We start from the raw sequence: 16,803 nt of genomic DNA, 5'->3' as shown, positions 1-16,803 counted from the left end.
AGAGCTATTCACAGCAGTGAATCTTCATACCTTCACATGCAGGATTAAAACATGACACTTCTATAGTACACAATTTCAACCCTCACATTTTTGTATTTAATGTAAACTACATGGGATGAAAAAAAAAACCAACAACAAAATGTGCATTACTCTACTCAATATTCTCACAAGATTTAGAAGTTTACTGATTGGTTTAAGATTCAATTTGATTTTACAGTGACAAGAAATTTTGTTCCACAAGTATTTCCGAATAAAAGCTTTAACAGTATTTGAGGACATTATTTTACACTGAAACTCTGCATTCCATGAAGCACTACTTCAAGAAAATTCTCCTTCCCCATGCTTTCCCCATGCAAAAGCACACTGGTCATTAACACCTATAATGTCAATAACCATGTATTTACAAATATAAACACCATAAAAAGTAGCCACTACACCCCTCAATAACATTTAGGATACACCTCTTTGCATATAGAAGTATTTAAGCAAAAAGATCAGTTATTTCCTACAAAGCCAAGTCTGTTAAATTTATAAAAATCTGGACAGAACAGCAATATTTGTTCTTCTCTGATAAGAAGGCAACCTGCTGCAGGATTACGATCTATTTGACTGACAAAAAATATTATTTTCAGAATTCACACACACCTGTATTTTCCTGAGCAGCAGTGTCCTTTCTCTTAGGAGGTGTAAGTGCTGACCTCTCCTCACCCCACCATATATTTACAAGAGCACTCCTCATTTTTAGAAAGTGTTACCATTCAAAAAAAGCTCTTGAACAAGCATCTCCTTATTGGAAAGGTGGTATAGCCTCAAAAACTTCACTTACGGAAAGAGACAGCCAGCATTTTATTCCTAAAATTTGTAGTTAGGAAAAAGCAAGAAGACTTAAATATTTGTTTCCTGTGCTTCCAGCTTAATTTTCCAAGGCACAAATTGCAGAAAGCAAAGATCTGCCACACCACTAATAACATTTCTACTTGCTGTCAGGTTGACACCTATTTAAGATTTACTATTTTAAGTTACTATAATCAAACTGAAAATATCCAATTAACCAAGGCTTTGTCTTGCTTCAAAAAATGTTCTTGAAAGCTACTCTGCTTTCTAAACTGTTACTGAGAAGGGATGTGGCAAAGAAGCACTGCTTTCAACAGGTAACATACTGAAATTGTTCCAGATCTTCCACACTACTTCACTTCTGTTGTGTTCTCCAAACATGTTTAAAGAATAAAAAGCTTGCTGACCTGCAAAAGGGGCATATCTGAAATACCATTTCCTAATTAAATCTATTAATGAAAAAAAAGCACCTTCTGCTCCACTAGCAGTTTGCAGAAGAGCAACAGAATGCTGTTTCAGAAACATCCCTGATGAACTCAATAGAAGATGATTTTCAATGTAGCAGATATGCAAAAAATAGACCAGTTATTTTGACACAAATTTGTGTTATGACAAAAGCCAAATACTTACATTTGGGAACAAATTACAATAGTGACAGTGGGAAAAGCTAAGTCAGTACAGTATGTCACTATCAAGACTGCAAGTCAACAATAATGCCAGCTCTGTTCTAAACAGATGCTCACTGACTACAGTGGTAACCATACACCCAACCAACTGAAAACAAAATAGAAAGGCAGGACCCTTAACTCAACATTGGTTTTCTGTTTAAAGGGGTAGAGGTCCTGGACTGAGATATATAATGTAAGGTAAGGCTATCACATGGCATGGACAAGAAAGCAAAATTAAAAATTCACAAGGTCAGTTTATTTAAGCCATCAAATGTTAGGCCAGGACACAGCTAAAATAACTCTGTCTGAAGTACCCTGTGCATACAACAGGGCACAAAAACCACTGGCGAGCAGCTAGGAAGAAAAGAAACACTCTTTACTTTTATACCCATGACTAACTACAGACCCAGCTTGTATAACACTTCCAGCAAGTGAAGTATGTGCTCAAATATTTCTGTTTACAAAACAGAATGGTGCATGTGAAGCCATGATGACTCATTTCACTTAATTAGGTCAGTAGCAAGTACTGTAGCAAAACTGGCTGGCACTCAGTATCCTTCACACTTTGGTGAACAGAAAGGGGATGGTTTTGTGAATGACCCCAAGATAACCAGATGTTTGTCTTGTTTGATTAATAATAATCAGCAGTGATTGAAAGTCTAAAAGTTTTGCTGAAGTGCATACAATTTCAGCTGTGAAGTTCTAGAGACAGACCTCTGAGCCATGAGAATTTAGAGAGGTTCCGACACAGGAGTGGTATTTTTGTCCCAGTAATGGATTCCAGTGTCCTCTTTAAACCTTCATTAGATAAGTGCTTGTTCCAACCAATCCAATACAACTATCACTGCTTCCCATTCCCAGCATTGCCACCCAAAGAATAAAACCCAAACACTTAACAGCCTTTTGTAAAGTATTAACCTGATGATGAAATTATAAAACTTCACATTAGAGTGATACTAAATAGTACAAGGAGAAATCACAAACTAAATGTAATAGTTCAGTGCAAAAAGAAAAAGAGTGACTGATTTCATGAAACAGAACAAAAATTTTTGTTATTGTACTAACAATTCACAAATGAGTTATTAAAATACTAACAGAAATTATCTTAAGCACGCTAATGAACCACCCTCTCACCATTATTTGCTTTGCATTTACAGTTGCTTCAGTGACTGTGCAAAAAATTGTGCTTATGTTTACTTAAGTTTTCAGGCAATCAATATTCATTCACTCGGTCACAGCTGAAGACTTACAAAACTTCAAAACAAAGATTATTTTTTCTAAAAACCATAATCAGTATTTTACAAATGAAAACACGATACCAACAAATTACTCCATTTCTTAGTGTAAGCAGAAGATGCATGGGATCAATAGATTTAGAAGTTACTGAAGAATGAAATTGCAGTTAAATCTCTAAATTCAAATGTCCAGCCTTAGTTCTACTATCAGCTGCTTCTAACAGTCCCCAACACTGCTTCTCTTGTTGCCAGCTTCCCACTCAAACCCAAATAACAGCAGCAATGTCCTACTGCATGAGTATTTTATGTACTAGTTGTGCAGTGTGACAGCATCTTTTGTATGCCATGAAACTTATTTATGAAATGGTTTAGGGAATTATTATCGAGTATTTTTGTATGAAATACAACTTAACATGAAAACTATTGTCCCAAAGCTGAGTTTTTCTTGCTTAGTTTTCCAGTAAGTTTTAACATTTTTTTAGCTTCTCATAGCTCAATAATGAGACAAACCCAGCTCTTCCAAGTGTGAACACCAAGCTAGGTAGGAAATAACCTATATGAGCAGCACAGCATTTCCACAATATGCTCCATCACACACTGCCTCTGTGGGTCCCCTTCTCTAGCTCAAATATTAGCAAGGAGATTTGCTTAATATAGGATATAGGACTTAACAGCAAAGCTTCTACATGCGCTGCACAGCAGGTTGAATTAAAAAAAGTCCATTCAAGTACTACATAGGGGACATTAAAGCAAATAAAGTAAAAAAGAAGTAAAAGAAAAAAGGAAATTAAAGCAATAACCAAACCAAATGTCCCCATAACCAAAGCTACACAATAAAATAAATTGTAACAGCAGCCAGAAATGAAAGAACAGAATAAGCCCTGGTCTCTTTCTCTCATTTCTACATCAACAGAAGCAGCAGTCTAGTATTTGTAAACAAAAAATACCCCAAATTTTTAAATTGGCATCCTCCAGTAGGGCAATACAATTCCGTGCTTCAGCCACCACAAAACATACTCAGAGTTAAATAGACAAAATCCAAACCAAACAAAAGTCCCCAGGGTCTTGATAAAACCCTTATCACAATGATCATGAAAGACTTCTTAATTTCTACCTACAGGCACAAACAACACTGTTTTGATTATATGCACTCATTTTGTCAATTCTGTGCACCAAAAGTAATTGCCACAGGTTCCCATAGCTCAGCAAATATTTTATGAAAGTTGAAAGAGTATAAAGACAAATACAGAAAAAACCATTAAAGCAAGAGAAGTTGGTACTCTAAGTCTACCAAAAAAAAAACCCAATTACTACATTAAAGAAAAAAATCCAAGAAAAATACCATCCTTTACAGAGTTATATCTTGGTTTATAGCATGTAGACTGTTTGTATACCTAATTGGAAAGAAATGTTACTGTTGGCAAAGAGGAAAGCTAGAGGAGGAAGGAAGAGCAAAACAACAAAGCTAAGATAGGAACCACATGGAGTCACTGCCCTAAGACAAATGTATGTGCACGGTATAGCAGGGAGACCACACTCTCCCAAGGTCACATACAAAAATGCTGTTTAGCAAGATAAGGGGGTCAAGTATTTTTGTCAAGTAAATAAAGGATCACGGTTCAACTGTTTACAGAATTTCAGATATTATGGTTTATTCTTACCTTTTGCAGGCTAGTAGGATTTAGCTGGGTTTTATCTATTATTTTCACAGCAACCTTGGGAAAAAAAACAACTGTGAATTACTAAACTCAGAAGAAGGTTTGAACAAAAATATATTGCAGCTCTGTGAGAAGAGCATAAATGCACCTCTAAAACAGGCATATGTGTCTACTTCTATACATTTCATCAAGCACAATTCTCTAAGCTATAAAGATTTACCAGCAAGAGCTTGGAACTTTGCCACCAAGGAATCAGTTTTATACTCCTGTCTGTGCTTGGACTGAATGTTATCTTGTCTAGGCCCTCCGAACACAAGATTTATCTATTAATAGGTCACTAATATCAATGAAATCCACCTATCAATACATTTCTCTTCAGTTTTAGAAATGCTTGGGGATGAACAGACACCTTCCCAGCCCCAAAATACCATTTGATGCACAACATTTTGATCCTTTCACCAAGAAACTACATTTTGAAAAGGGGGCAAGGTGGATGGCAAGGTGGAAGCTCAGGCATGGTGGGTATCCTGAAACAGCCTCTAGGAGAAATACTTATTACAAAGATAACCAAAGAAAACAAATCAGACTGTCAGTTTTTTTTCTTTTCCAAGGCTTACCTCTCTTCCAGTAAGCACATGCCTTGCCAGCTTCACTTTGGCAAAATTTCCCTTTCCTATTGTTTTCAGTAAGCGATAATTTCCAATGTGAGGATGCTCTTCATTTGTGGATGTGATGGAGTTCCTGCATCGGGGGATGTTTTGTCTGCTACTTGATTTGATGGGCTGGATGTGTGGTTCAGTGTATCCATCCACAGAGGTGTGCTGCAAGACAAAATAATTGAGAATTGAGCTACTTGGATTTTAGACAACTGCAACAGAATAGACCACAAGCATAAAAAGATGTAAAGGGGAGTGATTTATTTAACTTTCACAATATAAATCATAACCCTGGATGGCAGCCTAAGGAGAAAATGCTGCCTTTGAGCAGAGTTTGATACACGTCTCATGAAAACATCTGCAGAAAGATTTTACCAGCTCCAAAAGCAAAACTAGATACCTAGGTAGTAATCTACAAACCATTACAGACTTTTTTAAACATGCCAAAACATACAGTATGGCACTATGTTGCAGATAAATTTGTCTAATCATAGTCAAAGTTAGTATTTTAAAAATACACTGCATAAAATATACCTTGACATATTTGGAAACAAGGCTTCACTCTATTTTTTGTTAACTTTCTTCAGTCAAATGACATTACCTTTTTTTTGAGTAAGCTTTGTTTCTCAAATATGTCTGCATCTTTTAAAGTTCTTATTCAAGTAGCAAACTATCTACATCTTTATTTTAAAACAACTATTCTTTAAAACTCCATGAGATTGCATAAAATATTTTAAATCTCAAAAGTCTGAAGAACTAAAAGGAAGTTATTTTTAATGCATGCCAACACATCATCCCACATTAAATGTTAGTCACTGAAATCTGCAGTGCTTCTGCACTCTAACTTCCAAGTATATAAGGGGCAAGTTACAGATGGGGCTTGGAACTGCTCCAAGGAGAAACCAAAGTAAAGAAAAATGTCAAAGGAGTGCTAAGTGTTTCAGTATTTCAAATACTTTCTAAGAGTGGCAGATGGGTACAAATGTTTAACAGGTAAAATTTAGCTTCTAATCTTTTAAGTTACAGACTTTGAAGGCTGGCAAGTACTGGAGGTAGAAAGTGTCTTCCCAGAGCAGGTTTTAGATTTGTAGCAGAAAAGCATGTTTACTCCCAGCTGAGCATAAAGCACCAACAGACACCTGAATATTTTCCCATTACTGATTGCCTCAATGAAAAAGGGTTATCTTTGTACAGAGCACTAATGAGCCTGGTCCTAGATCCTTGACCTTAAGCTGAAAGCAGAGTCTGAGGGCAGCTGAAGTTTTACTGCTTCTCCCAATACCCAACCTAATGCTGGGCTGTGCTGATCTCATCCATCATTCTTGATGGAATTGTTTTCACATACAACCAGAATTTAAAGTAGTACTTTCAGCTTCAGAGTGCATTTGCAGAGACTGAAGTCAATCCCCTTCTGTGAACACTCATGCTTACAGGCAGTCCCACTGAACCAGGCAAGATTATTTCAGGACATAAGCAGTAGTGGAACTGGGTAAAGTAGCAAACAGCTGCAACACAACCAGAAAAAACAACCAGTATACCACAACCAGAATGTTCTTCCCAAATGTAGCACAACCCTGCTTACATCACCTCCAGTATTATTAATTATTCACTATAGCCAAGAGAACAGCCCTAAATATAATTTTGTTTGTTTTATCATTGCATGAGTCCTTCTACAAAATACTACTGTACTCCCACTGCTAAACTGTTTTCCAAATTACTGGAGAACCAAGCAAGCCAGGTATGTTTAGATTCTGTATATCAGACAAATTTATTCAGCTGTGAAATAACATGCTAGTAATAGTATTTATTCTTTAGAAGCACATCATTAAAATCTTTTCTGTGGACTTTGAAAGAGTAGATCAGAAGAGCAACTCCAGGCAAAAAAGGCTTTGAAACATTCCTTCAGCACTGGACACCAGTCCTACATGTGATAAATCACAGCCCAAAGCGAAGTCTTCCCTAAAAACACACCCTGCAAAATCAGTATCTGTATGATGCTAACAATGAATACTTCAGCTGTACTTAGAACCCCTGCCAGGGCTACAGCACTATGCTACACAAACAAGTTTTAGAAGTCTTTGAGCCTCTTTACTCACTGAATTAGATCTTCATTACAGGAAATACAATGCCCACCAGAAGCATCAACAATCCTAAAATCAGTTGCCAATTTCATATGCTTCACAGGATTAGCCTGCTCCCAGCAGATACCTGAAGGGATCTCTGAGAAACAGTTGGATAGATCAACCAATGCCATGGGCAAAGAGGAAGATGCCTTCATAGGATAGATCATTTTAATGAAGACTGAACAGGGAAAGCATTACTTAATCTAAATTACAACATAACAGTACCAAACCTGAAGAGGAAAAAAAAGTAACAAGCTTCATGGTCATGATGATTTTGGGTTTTAGTCTTTTTGTGACAGCAAAACTAAGCCACTCTGGATGGTTCCTAATTATTCCTTCTCAAACAGATTCTCTTCAGAGTCAACCAACCACTCTCTCCAGCTATGCCCAAGGATGACAGAAATCATGCATAAAGAAGGTCAAATTTCCTAGTTTGTGAGCTACACATAAATAAATACAGACAATTTCTGAATTTGAACAGCACTGAATGAAATTCAAATTATTCATGCAATGGGCCTCTTTTCTGCACACAAGCAGCTTGCTATTGTTGGAAGGTAAAGAGGAATTTAAAGTAGAAACTTATCAAGTCCTAGAAATCAACATTCAGTGAAATTGAAACAAAAGATTAAGAAATTGAAAAAAAAAATAAGGTCAAACAACTGTATCTCTAAGATTATTTCCAAAGAATACTAAAGCTGAATTTCACAGAAGTATGCAACATCTACACTGTCTAGAAGGCCAGACTACATAGTTTTCAGATCCTTCTGGTCCATTACAATATATTCATTCATTATGCATCAGCTCATCAGCTACTACGTGGCTATTTAAAATGCCATTTCAGTAGAACAATCTCTAAATTCTGACAAATTTTTCAGGGGGCTGGAAACAAGGGAGCTGTAAAAACCAACACTCTCCTTGAAATTCACTGTCATCTAAAAATAATTCCAGCCAATAAGCTGCATTTCCAAACAGGATTTTAATTATAGATTCTGTTATTTAACTAGATAATCTGATTTCATATATGTATATATACACACACACACACATATAAATATATATGCAATGTAGTGGGAAACAATATATTCAATTTATGTCAGTGTAAAATGAAGTCTCTAGAAATAAACACATAAAATTAACGTTTCTTAAAATAAAATGCAATTTTAAACAAAAATAGGGTGAAGCAGTGACAAGTTTGAGCTGAAGCAGTTTATTAGAGCATTTAGGTATTTTGAACATTAGTCAAGTATTTTAAGATAAGAAAGTAACTTGTGCAAAACAAAATCCACCTTTTCAGGAACCTCAAAAAAGAATTTCTAGCATTCAATTTTAAATTGCAACAGAAAAGAGCTCAATTAACACTCATTGATCCATACTAGGTCTGTTTCTGACATGTTCCAGCAGGGCTGTTACAGAAAGCCAAGGGCAGTAAGACCACAAGAGTTAACCTGACCCATTGCTTCTCAAAGCTATCATTTTCTTTGTTTACCCAAGGTAATTTTGCCAAAGCAAGATGACCTGATGGCCAGACACATCATCTTTAAGAAAGTGCAGAAAAACTAACCCAAACAAGAAGGTACAATGTGTGGGTTTCACTACATATTCAGCATCCTTTAGACACTTACTAGCCACTGGAGTGCTACTCTCAGGGATTATGCACTGTAATCAAACTTACAACATCACCTATATTAACTGCTGCTACAGCTTGCTCTTAAAAATTCCCCCAAACCCATCCAGTCACCAATCTACATGGCCTTTCTCAACCAAACAACACTGAAGGCCTCTACGGTCCTTCACAGTAAGAGGGTAATTTCCACACATCAATCTGCCTACAAACACACCACACTTGATTAAATAAACCTCTCAGTCCTGAATTTTCCCCATCTTGATTTATCACAAGGCAAATTCCTTGGTAGAGTCAGCCCATAGAAGCAAAGTCTGCACATGCAGTTCTAGAAAAGGCTTTTCTCTCTCAGTATTTTCTGAACTATCCTGGACATAAGTATCTTGCAGCCAGTTTTTACATTCATAACTCCTACCATTTCCAAGCATGTGCCATATACATGAACATTTGTAACAGCTGTCATATTTTGCAAATATGCAAATATTTTTCAAAAGACTTAACCCAGACAAAGGGAATCTGAAGGGTTGAAAAGACTGTCTTCTAAATAGTTCTAATCTGTAACAGCTTTGCTCTTAACACATGTATAACGTAGTGGGAAACATTCCTTTACTAGTACACCATAAACATGACTCCTGATATACTCAGTTTGCATCAGTATAAAATAAAGCCTCTAGAAATAAACACAAAATTACATGTTTCTTAAAACACGAGGCTGGGAAAGCAAAGGGGACAGAGATAGGAAATACTGTCATGGACATCCAGCTGCTATCAGTCACTATTCCTTAGGACCTAGGAGCTTCTAGCAAGCCACCTCAAGCAAGATTTTTGCTGAAGCAACAATCAAACTAAACTGAAAGAGTCAGATTTTTTGAAAGCTCTTGGTAAACCTCTAAGTAGAAACCACCAGAGATGTTCAGATGGCCTTGTGCTGCATCACATGTCAAGAGCATCCAGGTGGTACAGGGAAGATGCAAGCTGCACACAATTATAGTAACCTGATCCCCCAGTTAGGGGCAGAAGAAAGGGATTCCCTCCTCTTTCAGCTAAGCCTCCCATCTTCACAAAACCACACCTCACTCACACCACACATATCTATCACATCATATAACAAGCACCTCTGCTCTAATAGAGCACTACCTAATTTTCCTTCTCAGACATACAAAGAAATGGTTTGGAGGGAACAATTTAAAAGACTGAATGCATGTACACATGATTTTTTTTTCATAATTTCTTAACAGCAATTAAATGCATACTAGATTGTGAATGTGAATAAAAACTGCTATTCAAAAAAACACCAAAATGCAAAGCAACCACCCTTCCCCACTGAAAGAGGGGATAATACACAGGACTAAGCTCACAAAAACCAAAGCAACAACCATGGAGTGAGGAAGAAGTAGTTACAGTTTTTAAATCAAATACCAAGATCAGGGCATGGCTGACAAGGCAAAGAATCAGACAAAGCTGTGACAAAATGTAGAATGTACCCATCTCCTGTGACTTTATACACTTGCTAGAAGCATCAAAACAATAATTGAACATGTGTATGTTCATCCTTCTCTTTAGATTACTCACATAATATGTAAAATGCTAGACATGATCTTTTAGAATAGCTTGAATCTATCAGCTGTAAATTACAACAATTTGAATAAAGCTAGCCTGAGTCAAGCATACACAAGCATTTAATTAACTGATGCTGCAACTCTCAAAAGCATTCTATAAAACTTCTTTAAAAACTCCAAACTACACAACACCAAGAGAGATACAAACAAAGTAAATTCTTCAGTTTATTTTTGCATCTCTTCCCTTTTCTTCCCAGTTGTAATATATATCTCACGAAGACAACTTAAATGGTAACAGGAAAGCATTTCTACTACAAGGTGAAATAAAATCCCCCAATGCCAGACAAATAGTGCTCCCTCTCTAAATGCAGACTTGTACACAAGTGACAGGTAAACTTATGCTGAGCACTGAGTAAATCTTAATCTGTGCTCTTTACTATTGGATCTAAGCCCCATCAGAATTTTGCTGGTTTGTTTTGTTTGGGGTTTTGTTGTTCAAGTGCTAAACATATGCAGATCTATGTGAGACACACAGAAATAAGTTTGCCAACTTCGAGAAAGAATTGTTTTTCTCATCTCAAGCTACACAGGATGCAATGTTTACAGCTCCATACTTGAAGCAATGTAGGAAAGAAAACATCCCATGATCTACCAATTCAGAACTAGACACAGCTAGTAAGAGTTTCAGAAATTCATACTAAAGGATCTTTAGAATAATTCTAATTTTCATATGGTTACACCAACCTGTATTAATCCTGTGCATGACAGAGCATGTTCATTCCCTTTTTTAAAAACACTGCAGTAATGTCATATGGAAGGGTGGAGTTTATTATCACATGGAATTACAGACCCTTTTTATTTGATGGAAAAAAACTCCTAAAAATGTGCTGGTCTACCCCCAAGATGACAGAAAGCATTTCAGAAAAACAACTATCACCAAAGCATGAAATCAGGTCTTGTAACCTGAACTCAGCTAACACGTTTCCTCCTCTCCCTGGGCCTGGAGCCCTCAGCCTGGCCAGGCGTGCAGGTGCAGCAGAACAGGACCTTCCTGCTTTTGTTCTATTTCACTCACAATTGGCAGAGTTATTTCAACCTGGCACTTTCCTTCCTGACTCATCCCAAACACACAAACAAGATCTTCCAAGGCTAATTCAGGACAGTCAGCCCATATCATCTCCATTAATTGCTAGGACAAAACTGAACCCTCCCTGTAGTCCCATGAAAACTGAGACAAGCCACTAAAAGCTGCTGCAGTAAACCACAGGTGGAAACAACATGAGGGGGAAAACCAGCAAAGTTTTTGTAAAATCCTCTTGTTTACTCATTTTTGTCATTTAGTACAGTACTAGAAACTACCATCAGCCCTATTAAGCTAAAGGGTAAAACATTTCCTATTTTGTCAAAATAAAAATGTCAAATGTCCCTTATCCATGAAACCTAACACAAAATACTTTTTTGAAGGAAAGCACTTATGGAGAGTAAAGGAAGGAACCAGACTATTCCTGTAGCCTCCTGTATACATCTAAACACAGCCCTTCATAGACAAGAGCTCTTCCAACATTCCTTGCCAGTCATTGCTCTTTCCTCAGGAGGTGAACAGTTTAACCTCACCAGTGTTTTTTGCCTTTTTTCATGAGATCTTCAAACCTGCCAGCACAGAGCTCCCAGTGAGCATTCCCATCTCTCCCAGGACATCCTGCCAGCACTTGGGAGGCACAGGCAGCTGTAGGGCACTACTGATTCTGAATGCCACAGCGACCACAGTTTGCTCAAAAATCCCCTGTGAAACAAAAAGAAAACTAAACGCAAATGCTGGTTGTTAATTGAACCAACCCAACAAGAACAGGAACACACCCAGAAAACAAAACTTCTGGCAAAGGAAACTGGCAGGAGTTTTTATTGCACTTATAAATGAGGCAGCCAGGTCATTTCTTAATCGGCCTGATGAAAGGCAGAAGGGAGACATGAAACAACTTACAGTTCAGGATCATGTCAAGCACATGGAGCTTCTCAAGCATTTGCAGGGCTTAAGAAGTAGAAAATGTTTTAGTATCAAACTTCAAAACTGAGGGGAAAGGGCTGCTTCTACAGTCTAGAGACTGCAATTCTGAAACCTGAGGCTTGCCTCCAGACAAGAAAACAGCAGCAGGAGGCAAGGTTTACTCACAAAAGAGCGGCCAGATTAGAGTGTGAAGCATGTCTAACACTCGGGATCAAACGACCACTCTTCTGAGGATGAGGGCCAGCTGAGGTTTTCCTACAGAAGGAAAGGATGCAGCAGCTTATTGGGACCAGGCTCTGAATTGCAACTCATTCTTCCTCTCAAAGTTTATGAAATGGGCGTTTTTTCCTTATCCACTGCACACCTACGACAACTCTGGATGAGTCCCTGTGTGGCACGATGACTGCTGAAGCTGATCCAACACTGCTCCCACGCCCACACATACACCTACAACCCCACTACTGCTGGGGCAGCAGGACAGACAGACAGCACAGACAGCCAAGCCAGACAGACACTTACAACTCTGCTGCCAGAGTCACCTTCAGCTCCCTGAGCACATCCACCCCCTGACATCTCCCCAGTAGCAGCACAGGCACAAGGACAAAAGGCAACACCCAGCACTGGAAAGACAGGATCACATCAGCTCTATGTTAAACTCTTGTGGAACTGCACTATCAGGATGGGAACAACATGGAAAAGAAAACTGATCCCACTACTTTTCTTGATAATCCAAAGGCAAATTGACACCAGTAGCGAAACTTTAGCTAGGAGATACTTTTCCTATTCCACAACAAGGTAAAAACACACAAGGACTCAGAAAAGAACCAAAACCAACACAAGAAAAATCCCCCAAAACATAAAAAGCCCCAAACCAACAAAAACAATCCTAGTTAACAGGCTTGCTTACTTGTGTTATTTAACCTCAGAAGAGCACACAAAGTGAGCTTAAGAAGCTCCCCTTTAGGGATGACATGAGTGAGCAAAGCACTTCAAACCTTTGCTACACAAAAGAGAAAGCTCCTCCTCCTGCAAGCTGGACAGTATTTCTAAAGTCTTTATATCCCCATTACTAGATTCATCCAGTGGATCCAATGACAAATTCATCAAGACAGATTACCATCTCATTCTAAAGACTATTTTACCTCAAGGTCTTACTAACTTTTTGAATTAAAGCCAGCTTCTAAGAAGTGATGAGACGACCAATTAAAATATCCAACCTGATAGCAGTACATACTAATTGAAATACACATGTCCTAGAAAAGAAATTGTCTTGGGCAATGCAGGACTCTGCAATGTTTGAGGATTACAACAGGCTCTGTTTCAAATGCCATGTCCAGCATGATTTTCCCATATTTTTTTGATGTTTTCCTTTTAGGGATCTTGGAAGTCTAATCTGAAGAGTATGGAGACTCACCTTAAAAATTCTCTTTGTACAATACAGTACATAATAAATAAATGCAACTAGAAGTAATTCTCAAAAGTAACTTGTTGCCTGGACAGAAGAGGGGAATAGAAAGCCTGAATCTACAGCAGATTAACAAGGCCTACCTCAAGCCCTTCCACAGGACCTTCAAGGGAGGGCAGGGAATCCTTTCTGACCTGAAGAGCTTTTCCATGGCTCTTGCACTACAGCACACCAGTTTAGTTTCTCCACATTCAATGCTTGATAATATGTGCTGGTCCACTGCTCTGCAGCCAAGGCCTTCTGGCATCAGTAACAAGCCTTGCCCCATAGACTGAGCTGCAAAGGGCCTTAATGGACCTCATCTGTCCAGGACATGTGGTTTTCATATTTAAGCCAGAATCTTATCAGACCTAGCATTCTGCAGGCTATTTTTTTTTTTTTTCATAAGCGTAAGGTTCATTCATAAACATAAGGTTGACTCTGAGGAATAACACTTTCACACAGGAAAACCAGAACACCTTCCTAAGAGGAGTAAGCACTTTAGCTGGCATGGACATTTCCAATAAGTCTGCACTCAAGCAGCATTCAGTTACAAGAGTTTTGTCTCCTGAGAACAGGCTAGCAGAGCATGACCTGATGGTGGGAGAGGCAGATAAAGTTAGTTATAAGGACACCACTAAACTTATTTTATGCTTTCAGAAGACCAACTATGCTTTACAGCAGAGCATGATTATGACAATGTATCCAAGTCAACTGGCTGGGACAGGGTGAACTCAAAGAGGAAAATGAAGAGTTTCTGCTGAGTGCTCTCTACCTAGTTTTTCACAGAAGTGTTAATTAACAGATCAAATAAAATGTCCTCAGTCGGGCGGTAGTAATTATTTATCTTTATCTGGATAATGCTATACCACATTTCAACTTAGCAAATATTCCCAGCCTTGCACAGATTCATGCTTAACTTTAAGCTGTCCAAACAGCATCTGGCTCTTGGACTAGCTCCTATCTTATGATCAAAGAGTGCATTTTTCACAGAGCTCAGACTACAATATCCACAGAGCCCCTTGTTCCTAAACTCGCACAACCACCCTGTTTTAACCTTTGGGCTTCAATTATTCCTGATCACAAACTACTGCAATATAGTGCTCCAGAAATACGTGCAACTAGGAAGCTAAATTGATACATAAAAAAGCAAACAGCAGCAATATTCCTCAAAGATTTTGCCAAGTATGTAATATAGCTAGAAAAAAAAGAATACATTTCTTTAGCTGTTTTAAATTGGAAGGTACAGTGATATAGTAGATAATGAATACTGACAACCACACATATACAGCAGATAGATGTCAATGTGCTGAATTCAAACCATGGACAGAAATCACACATGAGTGTAACAGGTGTAAAAACCAAGCACAAGAAGAAGAATGAACAAAACTAATTTAACAGACCACATAACATAATTTGGCTAAGGAAGAAAAAAACAACACAGGATGCAAAGAAAATATTTAAAATAAATATAAAAAAAAATAAATGCAGATACTGCATCCATCCAGACCATTAAAATAACAAGTTAGGAAAATGTGGAACAAATAATGTTCACATATATATAGGTAAATCTTAATAAGACAAACCAGATAATCTGTGATTAGAGGTTTGAACAAATCTAGTATGTATTCAAAATGAATACAGGCATTAGAATAAGCAGCCAATCCAACAGTAAGAAAGAAGATTTATGACCTTCTCTAGAGTCCTTGACAATCTGTGGGTGAGGAATCCCAGATCCCCAGGTATGGGCTTTACACAGCAGCCCAGCTTGCAGGCTGTAAAAACAGGGCATTTCAGACTTCTTCATCTAGATGGTGAGACACATCAAATAAACAGTAGCAGCAACAGCAGCCTCCAGCTCACCATTAGCAACTCCTGATTCTGTCCCAAGCTGGACATCAAAACAGTTTGGATAATATAAGAGTAGCATGCCTGGAGATCCCAGCTGAAGTACCTTAATGAATCAGATGCTATCTCATATTAAAACAGGAATTAATTTGATTCAGTCTCAAGGAAAGGAAAGGAAGACACAGGGACCTGAGGGCAATGTCACAGGTGACAGGGATTATATTAACCTCCCTACTGGACACTGCAAATTTGTCCCCAAACCTTAAAGTAAAGTCATCCCTAAGCAGATTTCAAACGGGCACAACTGGATTTTTCCAAGGCTTAGGATGAGCTGCTAACAATGTTTTGTTCTCTCTTCCACCACCAATGTGCCAAGGGTCCTTCTCCCACCCACAGTACTAAAATGCTCCTTGCCTCTTAAAATATAAGGAAAGCCACAGCATGGTAGAAGAGATGATCACATACCCTTTTATGCAGCACTTCAATCCCTGAATTATCACAGACTTGCTGGAGAATCTGTTCATTTCCTTAATTTACCAAACCAACTAGAATGCTCCCATCCTCTGGGAATGACAACTATGGTGTTAATATATTTCTCTTTTCACCAAACAGTTAAAGAATCTATTAATTTTCTCCTGCCTTCCCATGATCTAACAGGTGACCTGAAATCAGGTATAGTTTTAGAGAAAAGTATACTTCCAGATGGCTTCCTACCCTAACTCCAGTATATAAACTGTTCTACCAGGCAATAAACTTAACAGTCCCCCAGTCTTTCTTCTTTTTCTCTGTCACTCACAGAATTCAATCTTTAATTAAATCAAGACAATATTAGAAAAATGGCTGATGCACCATTAACACTTCACTTGATCATAACTCCAATCTAATACCCAAGTGCTGTATTTAATTCAGCTTCTTCAGGTTAGTAATTATTTTGTGAAGGTAATGAAAACAAACAGATGGATAGAGGAGCCCACTTTGTCTCTTCTACACCACTCCAGAAGGCTTGACACATCCCACTTGAAAATAATTCTATTGAAATGTAATGTTAGACACCACTAGAAAATTAATTTAATGACTAAAGGGGGAAAAGCTTGTACACAATAACAAAACACAAAGTTTTACAAATGGTCACATAAAAATCTAATAATAACA

General features: G+C 37.9%; 2 protein-coding genes across 7 annotated transcripts in view; both read right to left on the bottom strand.

Moving 5' to 3' along the window:
* Positions 1–16,803, bottom strand: part of MTARC2 (mitochondrial amidoxime reducing component 2) — a 110,710-nt gene that overhangs the window by 52,246 nt on the left and 41,661 nt on the right. The window lies entirely within an intron of this gene.
* MARK1 (microtubule affinity regulating kinase 1) overlaps positions 1–16,803 on the bottom strand; it is a 213,509-nt gene that overhangs the window by 185,826 nt on the left and 10,880 nt on the right. For all 6 annotated transcript variants that reach the window (XR_013773498.1, XM_079299257.1, XM_079299253.1 and 3 more), the window contains exons 2-3: positions 5,013–5,216; positions 4,399–4,452 (exon numbers count right to left, since the gene is read on the bottom strand). Coding sequence is in view for 5 of the 6 variants with exons in the window: in XM_079299257.1 (XP_079155383.1) it covers positions 4,399–4,452; positions 5,013–5,216 (258 nt within the window). In the remaining variant the exon portion in view is untranslated. The remainder of the gene's footprint in view (positions 1–4,398; positions 4,453–5,012; positions 5,217–16,803) is intronic.

This window comes from Erithacus rubecula (assembly GCF_903797595.1).
Source record: "Erithacus rubecula genome assembly, chromosome: 2".
Classification (NCBI taxonomy): Eukaryota; Metazoa; Chordata; class Aves; order Passeriformes; family Muscicapidae; genus Erithacus; species Erithacus rubecula.
Note: the sequence above shows the minus strand (reverse complement) of the source record. Positions and strands in the feature narration are given on the sequence as shown.